The 17,380-nt window shown below is 44.5% G+C and overlaps 2 protein-coding genes across 2 annotated transcripts; both read right to left on the bottom strand.

Annotated features, from left to right (window-relative positions):
- Positions 1-12,161, bottom strand: LOC126725079 (FCS-Like Zinc finger 17-like). The gene is made up of 4 exons (XM_050429583.1): positions 11,928-12,161; positions 10,770-10,879; positions 9,910-9,916; positions 1-365 (listed from the first exon to the last, which is right to left on the bottom strand). Exons 1-4 carry the CDS (start codon positions 12,122-12,124, stop codon positions 260-262), a joined length of 420 nt encoding a protein of 139 aa, XP_050285540.1. The 5' UTR covers positions 12,125-12,161; the 3' UTR covers positions 1-259.
- Positions 12,162-16,315: 4,154 nt separating this feature from the next.
- On the bottom strand, positions 16,316-17,380 carry LOC126724781 (FCS-Like Zinc finger 17-like). The gene is made up of 2 exons (XM_050429170.1): positions 17,012-17,380; positions 16,316-16,844 (listed from the first exon to the last, which is right to left on the bottom strand). Exons 1-2 carry the CDS (start codon positions 17,329-17,331, stop codon positions 16,628-16,630), a joined length of 537 nt encoding a protein of 178 aa, XP_050285127.1. The 5' UTR covers positions 17,332-17,380; the 3' UTR covers positions 16,316-16,627.

Below are 17,380 nucleotides of genomic sequence, written 5' to 3'. Positions count from 1 at the left end.
TATAACAAGGATAAGTGATATTTATCTTACAATTGAAAGGGATTGAAAAGAAATTGAGCACTTCTTTCTCTGGTTGAGAAAAAGCTCTACTTCAAATCATCCTTGTCAGCTTGTTTTATTATACTCTTGAATATGGAAAAAATAGTACTACAGCAGAAATTTCATCTGCTTACGATATATAACAAGAAATTCCAACTCTCACTTTCCCCTTCCCACTTTACATCATCTTCACTTGCAAATGCACAATATATGATTCTAGCTATGAGACTATCGCCCAATTTATTTGATATCGGATTGGCCTAGGCTCATGTCTCTGACGTATTTCCTCTAGGAGGATTTGAGTCTCACGTCTGTCACTATTGCAACTGTAAGAACCAAGTACAAGAACTCTGGGCCTTAGATCCCTTGGGCTCACAATTTATTTGTAGTGGGTTTAAGGATTTCCTACAATGGGTCGTTCTCGGCAGAGAGACTACAAGCAACACTCAGCTGAAAAGCTCTCTCTTTGACTTCTTTCTCTCAATTTTTCTCCCTCCCTTCTTTTCCCAACTTTCCTCTATTTATAGCCAAGGTTAGTGGGGAGACCATGATTATATTCATCGTTAGTGCTATTGAAGGTCCAGTATTATCTGGTTAAAGTGGCTGTTTTAGGTGAGAGGGCGGTGCAGCATTTATGATCTTGGAACTTGGCTCCATTTTCACCGATTGTGTTCGGCGACTCACGTTCCCGTGCATATCATGACCTTCCCGGGTATTGACTCATGCGCTCTACCGGGAAATGTTAACCGGTCAACCCCGGGAGCTTAATAACCAAAACTTGTTTTTGGCCCTAAGGCAGTTTTAAGAAGGGCATAAAGTAACGGGAACTATATGCTGGGCCTGCGCCCAAGGCTGGTATGGGCTTGGGCCCGGGGCCTAGATGGGTCTGGGCCCAAGGCCTGTATGGGCTTTGGGAGCTCGGTGCCGTACAATAGCCCCCCCTTGATTCATACTCGGTTGCCGAGGAGAATCAAGGAGCTGCCTGGGCTTCTTGACCTCGGGAATCTTTTAGTCTGGGACTTCTGGCTGTCATTTCTCATTAATAGCCATCTCAAAAGACGCGCCGTTTCGCGGCGCCAGGCGCAGACGTCATTATTGCCTGACGGTTCGTGAACCGAAGCGGTGCGCAAATCGGTTACGCTTGGCATTTGCTGGGGCGCTCGTTCGCTGTGCCCATTTATTGTTTGATCAAGCGTTTCTTCTTTCCCCATTTCTTCTGGCTCTATAAATAGTTCTTCTCCAAACGTCACTCCATTTTTCCTTTGCCTCTGATTTTTAGCGCCTACTCTCTGCCGACCACATTTCTGTGTGCTTGCTTGCTCAGCGTTCTTTTCCTCCTTAGAACCCAACGTAAGTCTCTTTTTCCCTTCCTGTTCCTTCAGCTTTGTTTCTTTGATTTTATTCTTGTAGTTTTAGGCTTTATAGATGGGTTATTCTTACCTTCTAGATACCCCGGCTGCTTTGGCCAACTTTAGGAGTAAATTTAGTATCCCCAGTGACGTGGACGTGGCTTACTGCCATGAGAGTGATATGGAACTCCACCGAGGGCATGGTACGGCCTTCTTTCCTTTGATGTCCATCTTAGAAGGTGGGGTTAGGTTCCCGGTAGATCCCCTCCTGATAAGCACACTTACCTACTATGGGCTGTGCCCCGACCAGCTTCCCCCCAATTTTTACCGGGTAGTTAGTTGTGTCGGCCAGTTGAACCATACCTTTAACTTACAACTAGATCACCATGATATTAACCAAATGTACAGCCTTTGTGGGAGCAAATCCACAAATTACTACTTAAAGACAAGGGATGCTCGGGTACGGCTGATATCGTGCCTACCCGATTCGAACAGGAACTCCGCCGGGGAGTTTGTCAGGGTGCGCGGCAATTGGTTTGCCGGGGAGATCCCTTGCCCCCTCACACGGCGTGAAGTGGGTTCGTACCTTCCCCTTCTTATAATTGTTTGAGTAAAAGAAAATCTTTGATTGTTAAAAGCTAACGTGTTATTTGTTCTTCTGCAGAAGGCAAAGTGTTTACTCAGGACCTCAGAGCCGTCCACGTCAAGGACTTAAACTTCGTCCTTCGTTCCGAGATCTACGTGCACTGGGACGGGCAACTCCGGGCCTCACACCTGATCCTCGGCGTGGAACCGGTTTACTCTACTTGGCAATCATTCAAGCAGGCGTTGATAGTTGACAGCCCCCTGCTCTCGTACATAGACGTCCGGTACGTGAACTTCTTGCCGCCGAAGCTTACAACCGGGGAAGCGAGGGAATTTGGTAGGCGGTTCACTGCCGCGGACGAACTAGTTCCCCTTCGAGACGATTCCGCGGAGCAAGTATCCCGGCGCCTTAGAGAGAGAGCCCACGAAGCTATACAACAAGGGGACCAAGCCCAAGAGCAGACCCATCCCGAGGATCCACCCGCCGAGCATCAACAGCAAGTGACAGACGCGGCTAACCTGCTAGCTGAAGCGATCCAGCCCGGTGCAAGCATGGTGGCAAGGCGAATAATGACCCTAGACAGGTTCGTGCCTGGTGCCCGGCCGACCAACCAGCCCTCGCCTACCCAGGGTCGGGGTCCAGTTTCTCAACCTCCTCCAACCTCACAGTCCGGACGTGCCCGGAAAAAACAGAAAGTGGCCGAGCCACATTCCACGGCCCCGGGGGACGCCGCTGTCCGGACTCCTCCCCGACCAACAGGGGGGATTGTCATCCGCGAGCCGCAGACCGAAGCCGGCACGGGGGGCGCATCCTCCTCCCAAGTGGCTCCGGCGTGGGAGCCAAAGTTCCTTCTGGATGGCAAACCATTGCCATCAACGGCCTCTGTTCGGATATGGGATAAGGGCGAGGGCGGCCGCATTGCCCAAACCTTGGCCGGAGCTCTCCAACTTCCCGAGGACGTGCACGCCTTTGAGGATGGGTCCGAGGAGTCCGTGGGGCGCCGGTTAGAGTGGCACGCCATTGCGGTAATTCTTTTGTCTATTTGCTCCATGTAAATTTCCTTTTGCCACTTTGCTAACCTTCACGCTTGCTAGGCCGCTCAACTAGCTCACATTGTGGCTGCCCGGGCACGGGAGCTTGACGAGGAAAATGAGCGCGAGAAGGTGGCGCGGGAGGCAGCAGTAAAAACGGCTAAGGAAAAGGCCAAGATTGCTGAGTCTGCCGAGAATAAGGCTGCTGCCGCGGAGAAGTTCCGAGCATCTGCCGAACAGAGGTGTACTGACCTCCTGGCCAGGCAAAATGAGACGGAACTTAAACTGGCCCAAGCCCTCAGTCTCAACACTTCTCATGCCGAGGAGATAGCTGATCTCAGGGCGGGCTTGGCGGCCGCGGAGCAGAAGTGGTACGACGTGGGCTTCGCCGACGCCGAGAACTCCGCAGAGCCAGTGGTGGCTCGGGCTCGGCATATGGGTTTCGAGGCCGGGTGGTTTGCTGCTCTTCAAGCAATTGGAGTTCCTGAAGACTCGCCGCTGAGAGACCCCGGCCAGATTCCATTTCCGAGTCCTGTACCTGCCGTCCAGAACGCCCCGGCTGCTCTAGATGAGGAGGAGACGGCCAGTATGAGGGAGTTGGTTGAGCAAATAGACTCTCATGCTGAGCCCGAGGAACTGGAGGCTACGAGCACACCGACCGTGCAGGAACTTCTTGACGAGGCCCAGCCTTTCTCCCTGATTGTCCAACAGGAAGTGCCACCACCGACTCAATCCCCTAGTTGATTTTATTTTAGCTTATTTTTATTTCGTTTTTATTTTCCTATGTCACCGGGATGTGGTGATTGAACCGTTGTTTTAATTTATTGGTTTTATTTGCCCATGTCACCGGGCTGTGGTGACTGAACAATTGCTTTTACTCTTTTAATTGGAAGTCCGTTTTCTTTTCCTGTTTCAATTTTGTTGAATGAAATTACATCCGTTTGTGCTCTGCTTGAATCACACCAATGCTATGGCCGCTTAATAGAATGTACCCCCGAGAACCTGTTGTGCGGAGCTGTGAGTAGTTTTGAGAGCGCTATTTGGACTTGGTTTTTGTAAAAAGGGTTAGGTTTTTATCAGGTTTTGGTTTAACCGAGAATTGAGTTTCCGTCCTTCGAGCATTTGTTTGCAAAGTTTCCGTTTGTCCGGATGTTTGATTTTAACCGAGAATCAATTTTTTGCCCTCATAGATTTAATTGCAGGGTTCACACATGCTCGGTGATTTTGACCGAGCCGAAAGTCAGGTTTCTGCCCTTAGGGTTTTTGTTTGTAAGGTTTTCACCTGCTCGGGGATATTGATCTAGCCGAGGGTCAGGTTTCTGTCCTTAGGATTTTGTTTGTAAGGTTTTCACCTGCTCGGCGATATTGATCGAGCCGAGGGTCAGGTTTCTATCCTTAGGATTTTGTTTGTAAGGTTTTCACCTGCTCGGCGATATTGATCGAGCCGAGGGTCAGGTTTCTGTCCTTAGGATTTTGTTTGTAAGGTTTTCACCTGCTCGGTGATATTGATCGAGCCGAGGGTCAGGTTTCTGTCCTTAGGATTTTGTTTGTAAGGTTTTCACCTGCTCGGCGATATTGATCGAGCCGAGGGTCAGGTTTCTGTCCTTAGGTTCTGCTGGCGATTCTCTTGGTGTGCGGCTACAGGGTAAAAAACAGCAAAGACAAAAAAGTTCATCATACTCTTAATCTTCATAGAATACAAGTTTCGGCTTACATCGATGGTTACGCGTAGAACTTCTTCAGGTTGTTGGCGTTCCATGGTCGGGGGAGCGGCCTCTCGTCCAGGTCCTCCAAGTAGTAAGCCCCTGCCCCTGCGACGGCTGTGACTCTGTATGGTCCCTCCCAACTCTGAGCAAGCTTCTCTGCAGCCACGTCCTGCATGTTCCCTACTACCCTTCTTAACACCAATTCCCCGGCACTGAATTCCCTGGTCCTTACATTTCGGTTGTACCTTTGCGCTAGCTTCTGCTGATACTCGGCAAGGCGTACGGTCGCAGCCTCCCTGCATCCTTCTAGCCAATCCAACTGCTCCATCATAAGGTCGGCGTTTTGTACAGGGTCAAACCCGACGACCCGCGCACTGCATAAGCTCACCTCGGTCGGTATCACTGCTTCTGCTCCGTATGCCAGAGAAAATGGGGTTTCCCTCGTGGATCTCCTGGGGGTCGTGCGGTAGGCCCACAAGACACTGGGTAGTTCTTCTACCCACCTTCCTTTCGCTCCATCCAACCTTCTCTTGAGCCCGTTCAAAATAGTCTTGTTTACTGCTTCAGCTTGGCCGTTACTCTGGGGGTATGCCGGGGTTGAATACTTGTTCTTGATGCCGAGCTCGCCGCAAAAGGTCCGAAAAGCGTTGCTGTCGAACTGTAGCCCGTTGTCTGTCACTAGTGAATTCGGCACCCCAAACCTTGTAACTATGTTTTTCCACACAAACTTTTTCACGTCGATATCCCGGATATTGGCCAAGGCTTCAGCTTCAGCCCACTTTGTGAAGTAATCCACGGCCACCAATACAAAACGGCGGTTCCCCGTTGCTCGGGGGAATGGCCCGAGGATGTCAAGCCCCCATTGTGCAAATGGCCACGGGCTGCTGACAGGATTTAGATGTCCGGCAGGCTGATGGATCATTGGGGCGTGCCTTTGACATTGTTCGCAACTCCGAACGTATTCGGCGGCGTCCTTCTGCATCTATGGCCACCAAAATCCCTGCGTCATTGCTCTGTGTGCTAGAGATCGTCCCCCGGCATGCCCGCCGCATACACCTTCATGCAGCTCGGTTAGAAGCTCCTTAACTTTTTCAGGATGCAGGCACAAGAGGTAAGGGCCCGCGAAGGACCTTCTGTACAACTTTCGGTCCGAAGACAACCAGTACCTGGGAGCCATTCGTCGAATCTTATTGGCCTCGGCCTCATCCTCTGGAACTTTATCTTCAGAAAGAAAGTCTATGATCGGGTTCATCCAGCATGGTCCGGCCACCGCCACCTGCGCAACTTCCACTCCGGCCCGGTCGAGGGCAGTCTGCACACAGATGCTTGGTTCCCTTACAAGTTCAATCGTGATAAGCCTCGGGGTGTCCTCGGTAGCCGATGAGGCTAACGTAGCAAGAGAGTCAGCATGCTTGTTCTGCGACCGGGACACCTGGGATATCTTTACCTTTCCAAACTGACCGATAATCTGCTTTGCCGTACTCAGATAAGCTTTCATTCGAGGATCCCGAGCCTCGAAGTCCCCAGTGATCTGATAAACGACCAGCCGAGAGTCTGAGTAGATTTCTACGTCCCTGGCGCCCAGCTGCAATACTGCCCTTAATCCGGCCAACAGGGCCTCATATTCGGCTTCATTGTTCGAGGCTTTGAACCCCAATCTGAAGGAATGTTCCAGTCGCATACCCTCAGGGGTGATTATGACAATACCAGCCCCGGCCCCCATAGCGTTTGATGCGCCGTCCACAAATAACCTCCACGGGCGAATCTCCGCACTACAGATTACCTGGCCTTCATTCTTAGGTGTGAATTCCGCGATGAAATCAGCGAGAATCTGCCCTTTCACCGAGCTTCTAGGTCGGTATCTTATGTCAAACGATCCCAACCGAGTCCCCCATTTAGCAATCCGTCCTATGAAATCGGATCTCTTCAACAGTGATTGTAATGGATACTCGGTGAGGACGAACACTGTGTGTGCCTGGAAGTAGTGTGGTAACTTCCTCGTGGCGTGTACCAAGGCCAAAACCAACTTTTCAAGAGGCAGGTACCTTGTCTCGGCATCGATCAAGGTCTTGCTTACGTAATACACCGGTATTTGCACTCCCCGGTCCCTTAGTAATACAGCACTTACGGCATGATTGGTCACTGCAAGGTACATAAACAGATCCTCCCCGGGCTCCGGGGCCGTCAACCTCGGCGCCTTTGCCAAATACTCCTTTAGTTCTCGAAAAGCTTCATCGCAGCTCTCGTCCCACTGAAACCCCTTCCACTTCTTCAGAAGTTGATAGAATGGCCGGCAGCGATCGGCAAACTTGGAGATGAACCGGTTCAAGGCGGCCAACATCCCGGTGAGCACCTGCACCTCCTTAGGGTTGCTCGGTGGTTTTAGGCGATTGATTGCCTCTATTTGGTCGGGGTTAGCCTCTATTCCCCGAGTGGAGATCAGATAACCCAGGAACTTGCCAGCCCCCACTCCGAAAGTGCACTTTTCGGCATTGAGGCGCAGCCTGTGTCGCCGTAGTATCTCGAACACTCCCCGAAGGTCTTCAGTATGCAGCGACTCTTTTCTGCTCTTTACTACCATGTCGTCGATGTAAACCTCAACCGTGCAACCAATTTTCTCCCGGAACATCCTTGTCATCATACGCTGGTAGGTAGCTCCGGCATTCTTCAATCCAAACGGCATGACCTCGTAGTGGTAGTTTGCGTTCGGGGATATGAATGCTGTCTTCTCTCGGTCCTCGGGTGCCAAGGCAATCTGGTGGTAGCCTTGGAAGGCGTCCAGGAAACTCATTCTCGGGTGCCCGTACGTGGCATCCACCAACTGATCAATCTTGGGCATCGGGAACGGATCCTTGGGACACGCTCTGTTTAAATCGGTGAAGTCCACGCAAACTCTCCATTTACCACTCTTCTTCTTTACTACGACAGTGTTTGCTAGCCATCTCGGGAAGAATATTTCTTTTATGGCCCCGGCCTCCTTCAGCCGCTGGACCTCCAGGTTTACTGCATCGACGTGCTCCTTTGACGCTCTTCTCGGCTTCTGCTTTTTCGGAGGAAATGATGGGTCCACATTGAGTTTGTGAACAATGAACTCGGGGTCTACGCCGGGCACTTCATACGGGTTCCACGCGAAGACATCTATGTTCTGCAACAGGAACAACAACATCTCTACCCTTTCCCGGTCATTCATGCTTGTACCTATCTGGAAGTATTTGTCACTATCTGGGAGAATTCTTACCTTCAGTACCTCCTCGGCAACGTCCGCCCCCTTTTCCTGGGGTATCTGTAATTGCTATGCAGTCTCTTTCTCGGCGTGCTCAGCTTGGCCGAGCTGTTCCTTTTCCCACTGGACCGCGGCTATGAGGCATTGCTTCGCCACCTGCTGATTCCCCCTTACCTCTACAACTCCGTACTCAGTAGGAAACTTTACTTTCATGTGAAGGGTGGACGGAACAGCCCCCATGGCGTGAATCCATGGCCTCCCCAGGATTGCGGTGTAAGGTGCGAACGATCGGACTACTATGAACGTAACTACAACTTCCTTGCCCTCCATGTCCACTGGGAGTGAGATTTGCCCCTCGGGAATCACAATTCTCCCGTCAAACGAGACCAATGGCGTGTTATACTTCGCCAAATCCTGGGTTCTTAACCCGAGCCCTTCGAAGAGGTCCGGGTACATGACGTCAGCCCCACTACCCTGATCAATCATCACCCTCTTCACCAGGAATCCGCCTATCCGGGCTGTCACCACCAAAGCGTCGTCGTGGGGTTGGATGGTTCCTTCGAAATCATCTTCTCCGAACGAGATGTCTAGCCGTCCAGCCCTCTTTTGCTTCTTGGAGGATTCTCCCTCCGCGCAAGCCACTGTCATCACCATCCTAGCCGCCGCTGCCCCTCTCGGTGCGGCATGAATGACGTTGATTACTCCCCGGGGTGGTGGAAGGGGATTCCTTCTCTGTGGTGCGCCCTGCTCGGTCTCCCGGTCAGTGGAATCTGCTACAAACTCTTTCAGGTGCCCTGCCTTCACTAACTGCCCGAGATGATCTTTCAATACCCTACACTGCTCGGTGGTGTGCCCCTTGTCTCTGTGATAAGTGCAGTATAGGCTTTGGTTCCTCCGAGATGGGTCGCCCCCCATTTTGTTCGGCCATCTGAAGAATGGCTCGTTCCTTATTCGTTCCAGTATCTTGTGCACGGGCTCTTTAAACAACACATTAACCCCTTCGATCTGCACCTCCGGTTCCTGCATTCTGAAGTCCCTTTTCGGCTTTGGCGGCAAGAAGCTTTGCCGAACTCTCCCTGTAAAAGGGGCTTTCCCCCTGCTTTGCAGCCGGTCATCCTCCAGGCGTTTGTACTCCTCTATGCGTCTCATCAGTTGCCTCATGTCCTCCGGGGGTCTTCTTGTCAGCGACTCCCGTAGTTCAGAATCCTCGGGGAGCCCCATCCTGAAGGTGCTAGCCGCAATTTTCTCGTTTCCCCCACCAATCTCATTGTAGAGTTCCCAGTATCGGCTGGCATAACTCCGAAGGGTTTCCCCGACCCTCATTTTCATGGAAAGCAACGCGTCGACCGGTTGTTGCACTCGGCTGCATGTTACGAACCTGCTGTCGAACTCCTGGATCAGCTCGGCGAAGCTGTGTATAGAACCTTTCCGCAACCCATTGAACCATCTCAGTGCGGTAGAGCCGAGACTAGAGGGGAATACTTTACACATCAATGCATCGTTGTGCGCATGCAACGACATCATGTGGATGTAATGACTGACATGCTCCACGGGGTCTGTCCTCCCCTCATAGGAATTGAATGGTGGACGCGTGAATCTGCTCGGCATGGGTGCCCGTTCAATCTCATCCGAGAATGGAGACCGGGCCGCCATCCGCAAGGCCCTGCTCATGGCATCCATCGCGGCGTTGTGGTGCTGCCGCTCCTCTGGCGACTCTGACCCGTGGTTATCATATCCATGTGACCGGGAACGGTCCCGTCTACGACGAATATCTCGGGAGTGACGACGTGACTCTTGAGAATGGGATCGGTCTCGGTGTTGTTGCGTAACAGGTCGGCTGGAACCTTCCTCGCCACGGTTCCTTCTGGGTTGGGGGTTGTGGTCCCTTTCGTGGCGCCGACCCCTTGCCTCCAGCTCCAAGTCCATTACCAATCTGCGCAACCGCTCCAGCTCCCGGTCTCTATCATCAGGTTGCCGATGTGCTGAGACGTTTGAAATCGTCCGGTGCGTTTGGTCCGATCCTTTTCCCAATCCGGACCCTTCCTCTCCTCTTGAATGCTCCCTATCCTCCAGCCGCTTCTGCCTTCTCTCCCTCCACGTCGATCCCCGGGAAGATCCTGCGGAATTGCTCGGAACGTGCCCTCTTGAACGCTCCTCAGACATCTTCTCTGCTTGAGTCTCACTCGAACCACAGCTTCGTAGGATGGCCCCACGGTGGGCGCCAATTGTAAGAACCAAGTACAAGAACTCTGGGCCTTAGATCCCTTGGGCTCACAATTTATTTGTAGTGGGTTTAAGGATTTCCTACAATGGGTCGTTCTCGGCAGAGAGACTACAAGCAACACTCAGCTGAAAAGCTCTCTCTTTGACTTCTTTCTCTCAATTTTTCTCCCTCCCTTCTTCTCCCAACTTTCCTCTATTTATAGCCAAGGTTAGTGGGGAGACCATGATTATATTCATCGTTAGTGCTATTGAAAGTCCAGTATTATCTGGTTAAAGTGGCTGTTTTAGGTGAGAGGGCGGTGCAGCATTTATGATCTTGGAACTTGGCTCCATTTTCACCGATTGTGTTCGGCGACTCAAGTTCCCGTGCATATCATGACCTTCCCGGGTATTGACTCATGCGCTCTACCGGGAAATGTTAACCGGTCAACCCCGGGAGCTTAATAACCAAAACTTGTTTTTGGCCCTAAGGCAGTTTTAAGAAGGGCATAAGGTAACGGGAACTATCTGCTGGGCCTGCGCCCAAGGCTGGTATGGGCTTGGGCCCGGGGCCTAGATGGGTCTGGGCCCAAGGCCTGTATGGGCTTTGGGAGCTCGGTGCCGTACAGCAACAATGTCTATAAGATGCCACCATGTTCTTCGTAGAAGTTTCTAATTCTCTCATTTCATCCAATACAATTTGTCTGTTCCGGCATTCTATACTACAGAAGTCTTGGTCACCCCTGCATTAACATAACATCAATTATTTTGATTGATATTCATATCACTTGAGCACAAAAGTTAGTGAAGGGCAAGACTTAAATACAATAATGAACTAACATATTTTACAAAATACTATCATACTAGTAAGATAACTGTCACTCTAATTAACAAGAAATTAGCTGTGAATCCACGCGTTAAGCGTGATAATTATTTTTATGGTAATTTTATTAATTTTTTTTTTTTTACAATTTAAACTAATCTAATAATAAGTAATGTATTTTGTAATTATATTTTTATTTATTATAGGAACAATCCAAAACACCAAAAAAACGTAAACTAAAAGAAATTAATAAAACTTAACAATGATTAATTGAACCAATATTAGGATAAAATTTTGTTTTTGATAATCTATTAAGGTTATTTTCTTTGTAGAAATTATAATTTCGGCCGCCCAAAACATATTATCAAATAAACAATTATTAGCAAAATTTAAGAATTAAATTTCTATACATGCATTGTTATAAAATAATAATAATAAAAATAAAATTGCAAAAGTTAAAATTTATCACCTATCCGATTATTTTCGTTTGGCTAACCTTTGTTTTTCTTTAAATAAATGACATTATAAAATACTTCTAATACAACTATTAAGAGTACTTTTTCCACCACAAAGGATTAAAAAATAAGCAAAAATTAGTAAAGTCTCATAGTTTAACATCTAAATTGAGCACTATAAAAAATTATGCTATGTAACAGAATAAATACCAAATTATCCAAATCATGCTATGTAATTGAATAATATTATATTTTTATATGCTATATTTAATTCTTTAGAACGTAATAGGATAACATTTAACAACCAAAGAGAATAAAAATTTAAAGAAAAAAACAATAAAAATTTTAAAAACAAAACTAAATCACAATTTAAAAAACAAAACTAAATCGCATTAACCCAAAATAGAGTTTTAAAGAATATAAAAAATTATCAACTTAAAGTAGAGATGCAAGAAAAATAAATAAAATCCACCAAAAAATTTAGAGAGAGAGAGAGAGAGAGGTGGGTTGGGTTGGGTTAATTTCAATATGGATTTGACAAGGATATTGGATTCACCATGTGAAATCTGTGTAAGGATTTGTAACCCAACAGCTAATGAAGTGTGGTTGTTTGAGATTGTATGGCCTGCATAGCTGGATTTATTATGTTGTTTACTATGCTTATTAACCTCATCTTCCATTTTGAAGGGACTCTTGAACTTTAGAAGCATTTTTTTTGTTATGCAGATTGGAGAGAGAGAGAGAGAGGAATTTAATGAAGTTGTGAAGTGGATAAGTGACACGAGGAAAACGACATGTTTTACCGTTGTTGGTACTGTTTTTGCTTCCCACGTGCTTCATTTTGTTTTGTCTATAATAATTTTATAATCTTTACCGCGTTTTGCATTGCATGCTTTGTCTAAAGACTAGTTTAAACAAAAATTATATTGTAAGAAATTATTAAAGGACCCAAGAAAAGAAGGACGAAAGAAAGAGTAAGAGCGATTCAGGGACTTTGTTTTACGAAAGGGAAGACCATTGGCTTTGAAATCCAATAGCTGTCTCGGTCGTGCTGTTCCTTCTTGGCTAATGTCTGCCATGTAGAAAAGGAAGAAAGAAAATTTTGTAGAATGCTGTAGAATGAGAAAATAGTAAGATATGAGCAAAATGGTTATATACATTCTTGGTTAAAATACATATTGGCAATTTCCAATTAATTTAGTTTTGCTATCAATTTGATCCGTAGTATTTCAAATTTTGTTATTTTAATCCCCAAGTACATAATTTTTTAAGGTAGTCATCTTTCTTGCAAGCAATGCATGGGACTTATGACTTTATTAATTCTTGTTGATAGTTTTATATATGGTAAAACACTATTTTGGTCCTTAAATTTTACCAAATTTTTATTTTTCATTCTTAAACTATATATAAGAAGTTCATTTTCGTCTAACTATTAAACAGTTCATCTTTCATTTCTAAAATATTGAAAATATTTTATTTATGTCTTTAAAATTTTAAAATATCTTTTTCATCCCTAAACTGTTGAAAAATATTATTTTTCATCCCTATTTATTTATTGTTTTTTACTAAATTATTGAAAAAAACTCTTTATAAAGTTAAAGGATGAAAAAAAAATTAAAGATTAGGGACGAAATTTTTTTTTTAGAGAGGTTTAAGGACCATAATAGTATTTTACCATTTTATATATTTATGAATGATAGTATTTCATTTTATCTAGACGATTCCTTTATAGAGTTGATGCCACTTGCGACTCTAAATGTATTGTTCATCGCACACAAAAAATAAAAATAAAAATAAAAATTATACTTGCAAAAAAAAAAAAGTTTTTATACGCAATTATTTTTAAGTTAAAATGTTTTGACCTCCCTAAAAAAATATTGAACACCCACTTGAGAATCTCAAGAATTTGGATGAAACAAAAGTAGAGTAATGCTAACATCTATGACATTTTTACAACAAACTCTAGGTAGCAAGCTATTACAAGTTTGAAACTGGGTCCACTATTGACATCACATTTTTATCCATCAATAATAGCTTGACACCAAAAATTTGTTGTAAAAATATTGTAGCCTGTAGCATTTCCAACAAAAGTAACATTTGGCCCTCAAACATGATTCTTAAACCCTTAAACAAAAACATAATAAATAAAAGTCCAAAATAAACAATAAAAATTAGTCCAAATTGTTGTGAAAATATATAAACCCACTTGCACAAGATTAAAGAAGAGAAAAGAAAAATAGATACAAGGAATTTATGTGGTTCAGCAATATGCCTACGTTCACAGACGGCGACAGAGAAAGTTCCACCATACGCAAAGAGATTACAATAGTAGCACAATAGTACTCTCACAAGACCCAAACCCTAAATGCCCTCTCACATAGAATAGAGCACTGTATTGTATTTGCACTAGTTTTATAGCTAGCCTCTTTCTCTTAATTGTACAATATTATTCCTCAAGCCGTAACATAGTGTATGTACACACACATACTTAGGGGTGTCCATGGGGGTTGGGTCGGTTCAAGTTTGGGCTCAACCCAGATTCGACCCAATGAAATCAGGTGGCAGAAAAGAGCACCCGCCGCTAACTAAAAAGGAGATTGGATTGGATCGAGTTGGTTTTCAAGTGAGGCGGATCAAGTTTTAGTCAAAATCAAGGGCAGTGAATCTTAGCGAAGAAGCAATCGAAGATGGCAGACCTGGGTGGAGCTACACACAGCGAAGAAAGATTTAGGCTTGGAGAAGACAAATCGGGGTATGAAGAAGACAGATTAGGGCACGATGAGGGAGATTAAGGCACGACAAGGGAGATTGGGCATGGCGTAAATAGATTTGAGCACTGTGAGGTGGGAGATCGAGCATGACTAAGGAAGATTTGAGAACAACAAATGCAGGTCTGAACGAAGTATCTAACGATGAAGGGGGTGGCGGTCGGGTTGGTTTGGATAGGGTTTCCGATGGGAGCACCCACCACACACTGCCAAGGCGCTGGGTCGGCCAACAGTTGGCTTGGGTCCGGGCAATTTCGTCGAGTGGTTCAGGTGGCAGTTTCTGGTGGATAGCCCTACCACAGTTACAAAGTCAGCTAATGTATCCTAATACAACAAGGACTTGATTTGTTTATGTCATGATATATAACTCCAAAACCAAATATGACATGGTTTCCTTCTTCCACTAGAGCAAACTAAGGCCACCGACTTTGCCAAATATCCAAAGTCAAGTCATATCACAACACAAATAATAGTGCAAAAAAAAAAAAAAAAAAAAACACTCATTTAACAACAAGATTATGTCAAACAACAACAAATAAACAAAATGTTCATTAAAAAGCAAAAAATAAAAATTTCTAGCTATTCAGGTTTGTAACTTGTACAATCCATTCCATAAAAATAATCTATAATTTCATTTTTTTTTTTAAAAAAATACCAAGAGAGATATTGTGAGTTGTGAATTCTCCTTGATGGCCAGCTTTGCCCTCTTTGGTGGTTTGGCTCATGGTCGTAGCAGGTATCATCCGTTGCTCTCTATCTATCACTTTCTCCTTATTTCTATTCTCTAATAATTTAAAAATCTCTTGCTTTATTATTTTAATCTCAATATTCTCAGTTTTCACGTTATCTTTCACCAATCCCTCTTAGGTTTTTCATTTTGCTAGGAGAAGAAATTTGTAAAACTTCATCTATTTACTTTCTTTTTTTCTTTTTTTGGTGATGTTGATAAATTCAATTTCTCTTTGTTTTAGATTCTTTATCATTTAACTTTCTTAATGACTATCTAAAAAAAATTTCTACTGCTGCCACTGGTTGATGCATGGCCATCCATCTAGATTCAATATTAATTTTGGTCTTTCTTATCATTTGCTATCTGTGGGGGAACGTATAACCAATAAGTTATGAGAAGTTGAAAGAAATCTTGAGATTACCTTTGTCCAAGGGTAATCCAAAAGATGAATTATTTTCCATTCATTTTCTGAACTTCATAGTGTTAAGAAAGGGTATCATTTGTTTAGATCATAGATGTCTTATAGTCAATCTAGATCATAGATGTCTTATAGTCATCTGATAATCAATCAAGATCTAGTTCATTTGTGAGCCCTACTAAATTGAAGTGCCCTACTAAATGTTTGCTCTTCTTATGGAAAATAATTCACAATGCTATATCTAGATCTGTTAAAGCTGAGTTGCAAAAGGGACAAGCCTGCTGTGTCTTTTGTGGAATTGGTGAAGAAACTGCTTGATCATCTTTTTCTGTTAAAACAAGAGTTAGAGAAATTTGGTTTGCTTCTAATTGTGCACTTAAATATGATTTGTTACAACCTCAATTAATTGGATTCTGGCTGGACCAGTGGATTAATACTTATTTTGAGGATCCAGTTGCTTGTAATACTTGTTGGTGTTTTATGGTCTGTTTGAATCTTCAGGAATAAGGTTGCACTGGAGGGATGAGTTTCTTGAACAAATTCTATAGCGGAGTGTAACAGAAGATGGGCTACTAGTTGTGAAACTGTTTTAATCGCAGGGAATGTTTTAGTAAATGTAATGGCTACTAGTAGGAACCAGAAGTTTTTTATTATGGTAACTGTGAATGGAAAGCTATTTTGTTGGTTGCAGGTGTTTAAAACCAGAAAATGGAAATTTAGTGAGGTTGTTTTTTAATGTAGGGGTGGGATGGGAAGAAGGTAATTAGCTGGCTGTTTTTGTGGAAGTGCAAAATCAAAGCGTGAAGCTCTATTAGCATATGGTTTCTTTTTGGTACCGTGTAGTTGGTCTCCATGTGGCACTATGTAAGAATGGTGAAACACGCTACTGCCAAATCAAAGCACATTGATAAATGATAATCCTAGCAAAATATCTTTGAGGGAAGCCCACTTAAGATTGTGGATTTGTGATGACCTTGTCTTGTAGTGACATACAAGCAGAAAAGAAAGTGACATATAACAAGGATAAGTGATATTTATCTTACAATTGAAAGGGAAAGAAGAGAAATTGAGCACTCTTTTCTTTGGTTGAGAAAAAGCGCTACTTCAAATCATCTTTATCGGCTTGTCTTATTATACTCTTGAATATGGAAAAAATAGTACTGCAGCAGAAATTTCATCTGCTTACCATATATAACAAAAAATCCCAACTCTTTCACCTCTCCCTTCCCACTCTCTTCATCATCTTCACTTGCAAATACACAATAAAAGAGTGTTAAACTATGAACTATATATGATTCTATGACACTATCGCCCAATTTATTTGACAACGGATTGGCCTAGGCTCATGTCTCTGACGTATTTCCTCAAGGAGTATTTGAGTCTCACGTCTGCCACTATTGCAACAATGTCTATAAGATGCCACCATGTTCTTCGTAGAAGCTTCTAATTCTCTCATTTCATCCAATACAATTTGTCTGTTCCGGCACTCTATACTACAGAAGCCTTGGTCACCCCTGCATTAACATAACATCAATTAGTTTAATCCATAGCATTGGAGCACAAAATTTAGCGAAAGGCAAGACTTAAATACAGTAATGAACTTGCATATTTTACAAAATACTATCATACTAGTAAGATAACTTTCGCTCTAATTAACAAGAAATGTAATAAGATTAATTACCTGTACATGTACACATCTTTATCAGGGCTTAGTTCCTTATCACATAGGTGACACACTTTTAGAAAGCAAGATTCAAGAGATTTGGTCTGAAGATGAAGTGGGAGTTGAGGATGAGAGGTGGGTTGGGTTAATTTCAATGCGGATTTCATAAGGATATTGGATTCACCATGTGAAACCTGTGTAAGGATTCGTAACCCAACAGCTAATGAAGTGTTGTTGTATGAGATTGCATGGCCTGCATAGCTGGACTTACTATGTTGTTTACTCTGCTTATTAACTTCATCTTCCATTTTGAAGGGTCTCTTGAACTTTAGAAGCATTTTGTTTATTATGCAGAGAGAGAAAGAGAGAAGAGGGAGGAATTTGATG

Source organism: Quercus robur, chromosome 5, assembly GCF_932294415.1.
Source record: "Quercus robur chromosome 5, dhQueRobu3.1, whole genome shotgun sequence".
Lineage (NCBI taxonomy): Eukaryota > Viridiplantae > Streptophyta > Magnoliopsida > Fagales > Fagaceae > Quercus > Quercus robur.
This window is presented reverse-complemented; position numbering and strand designations above follow the sequence as displayed.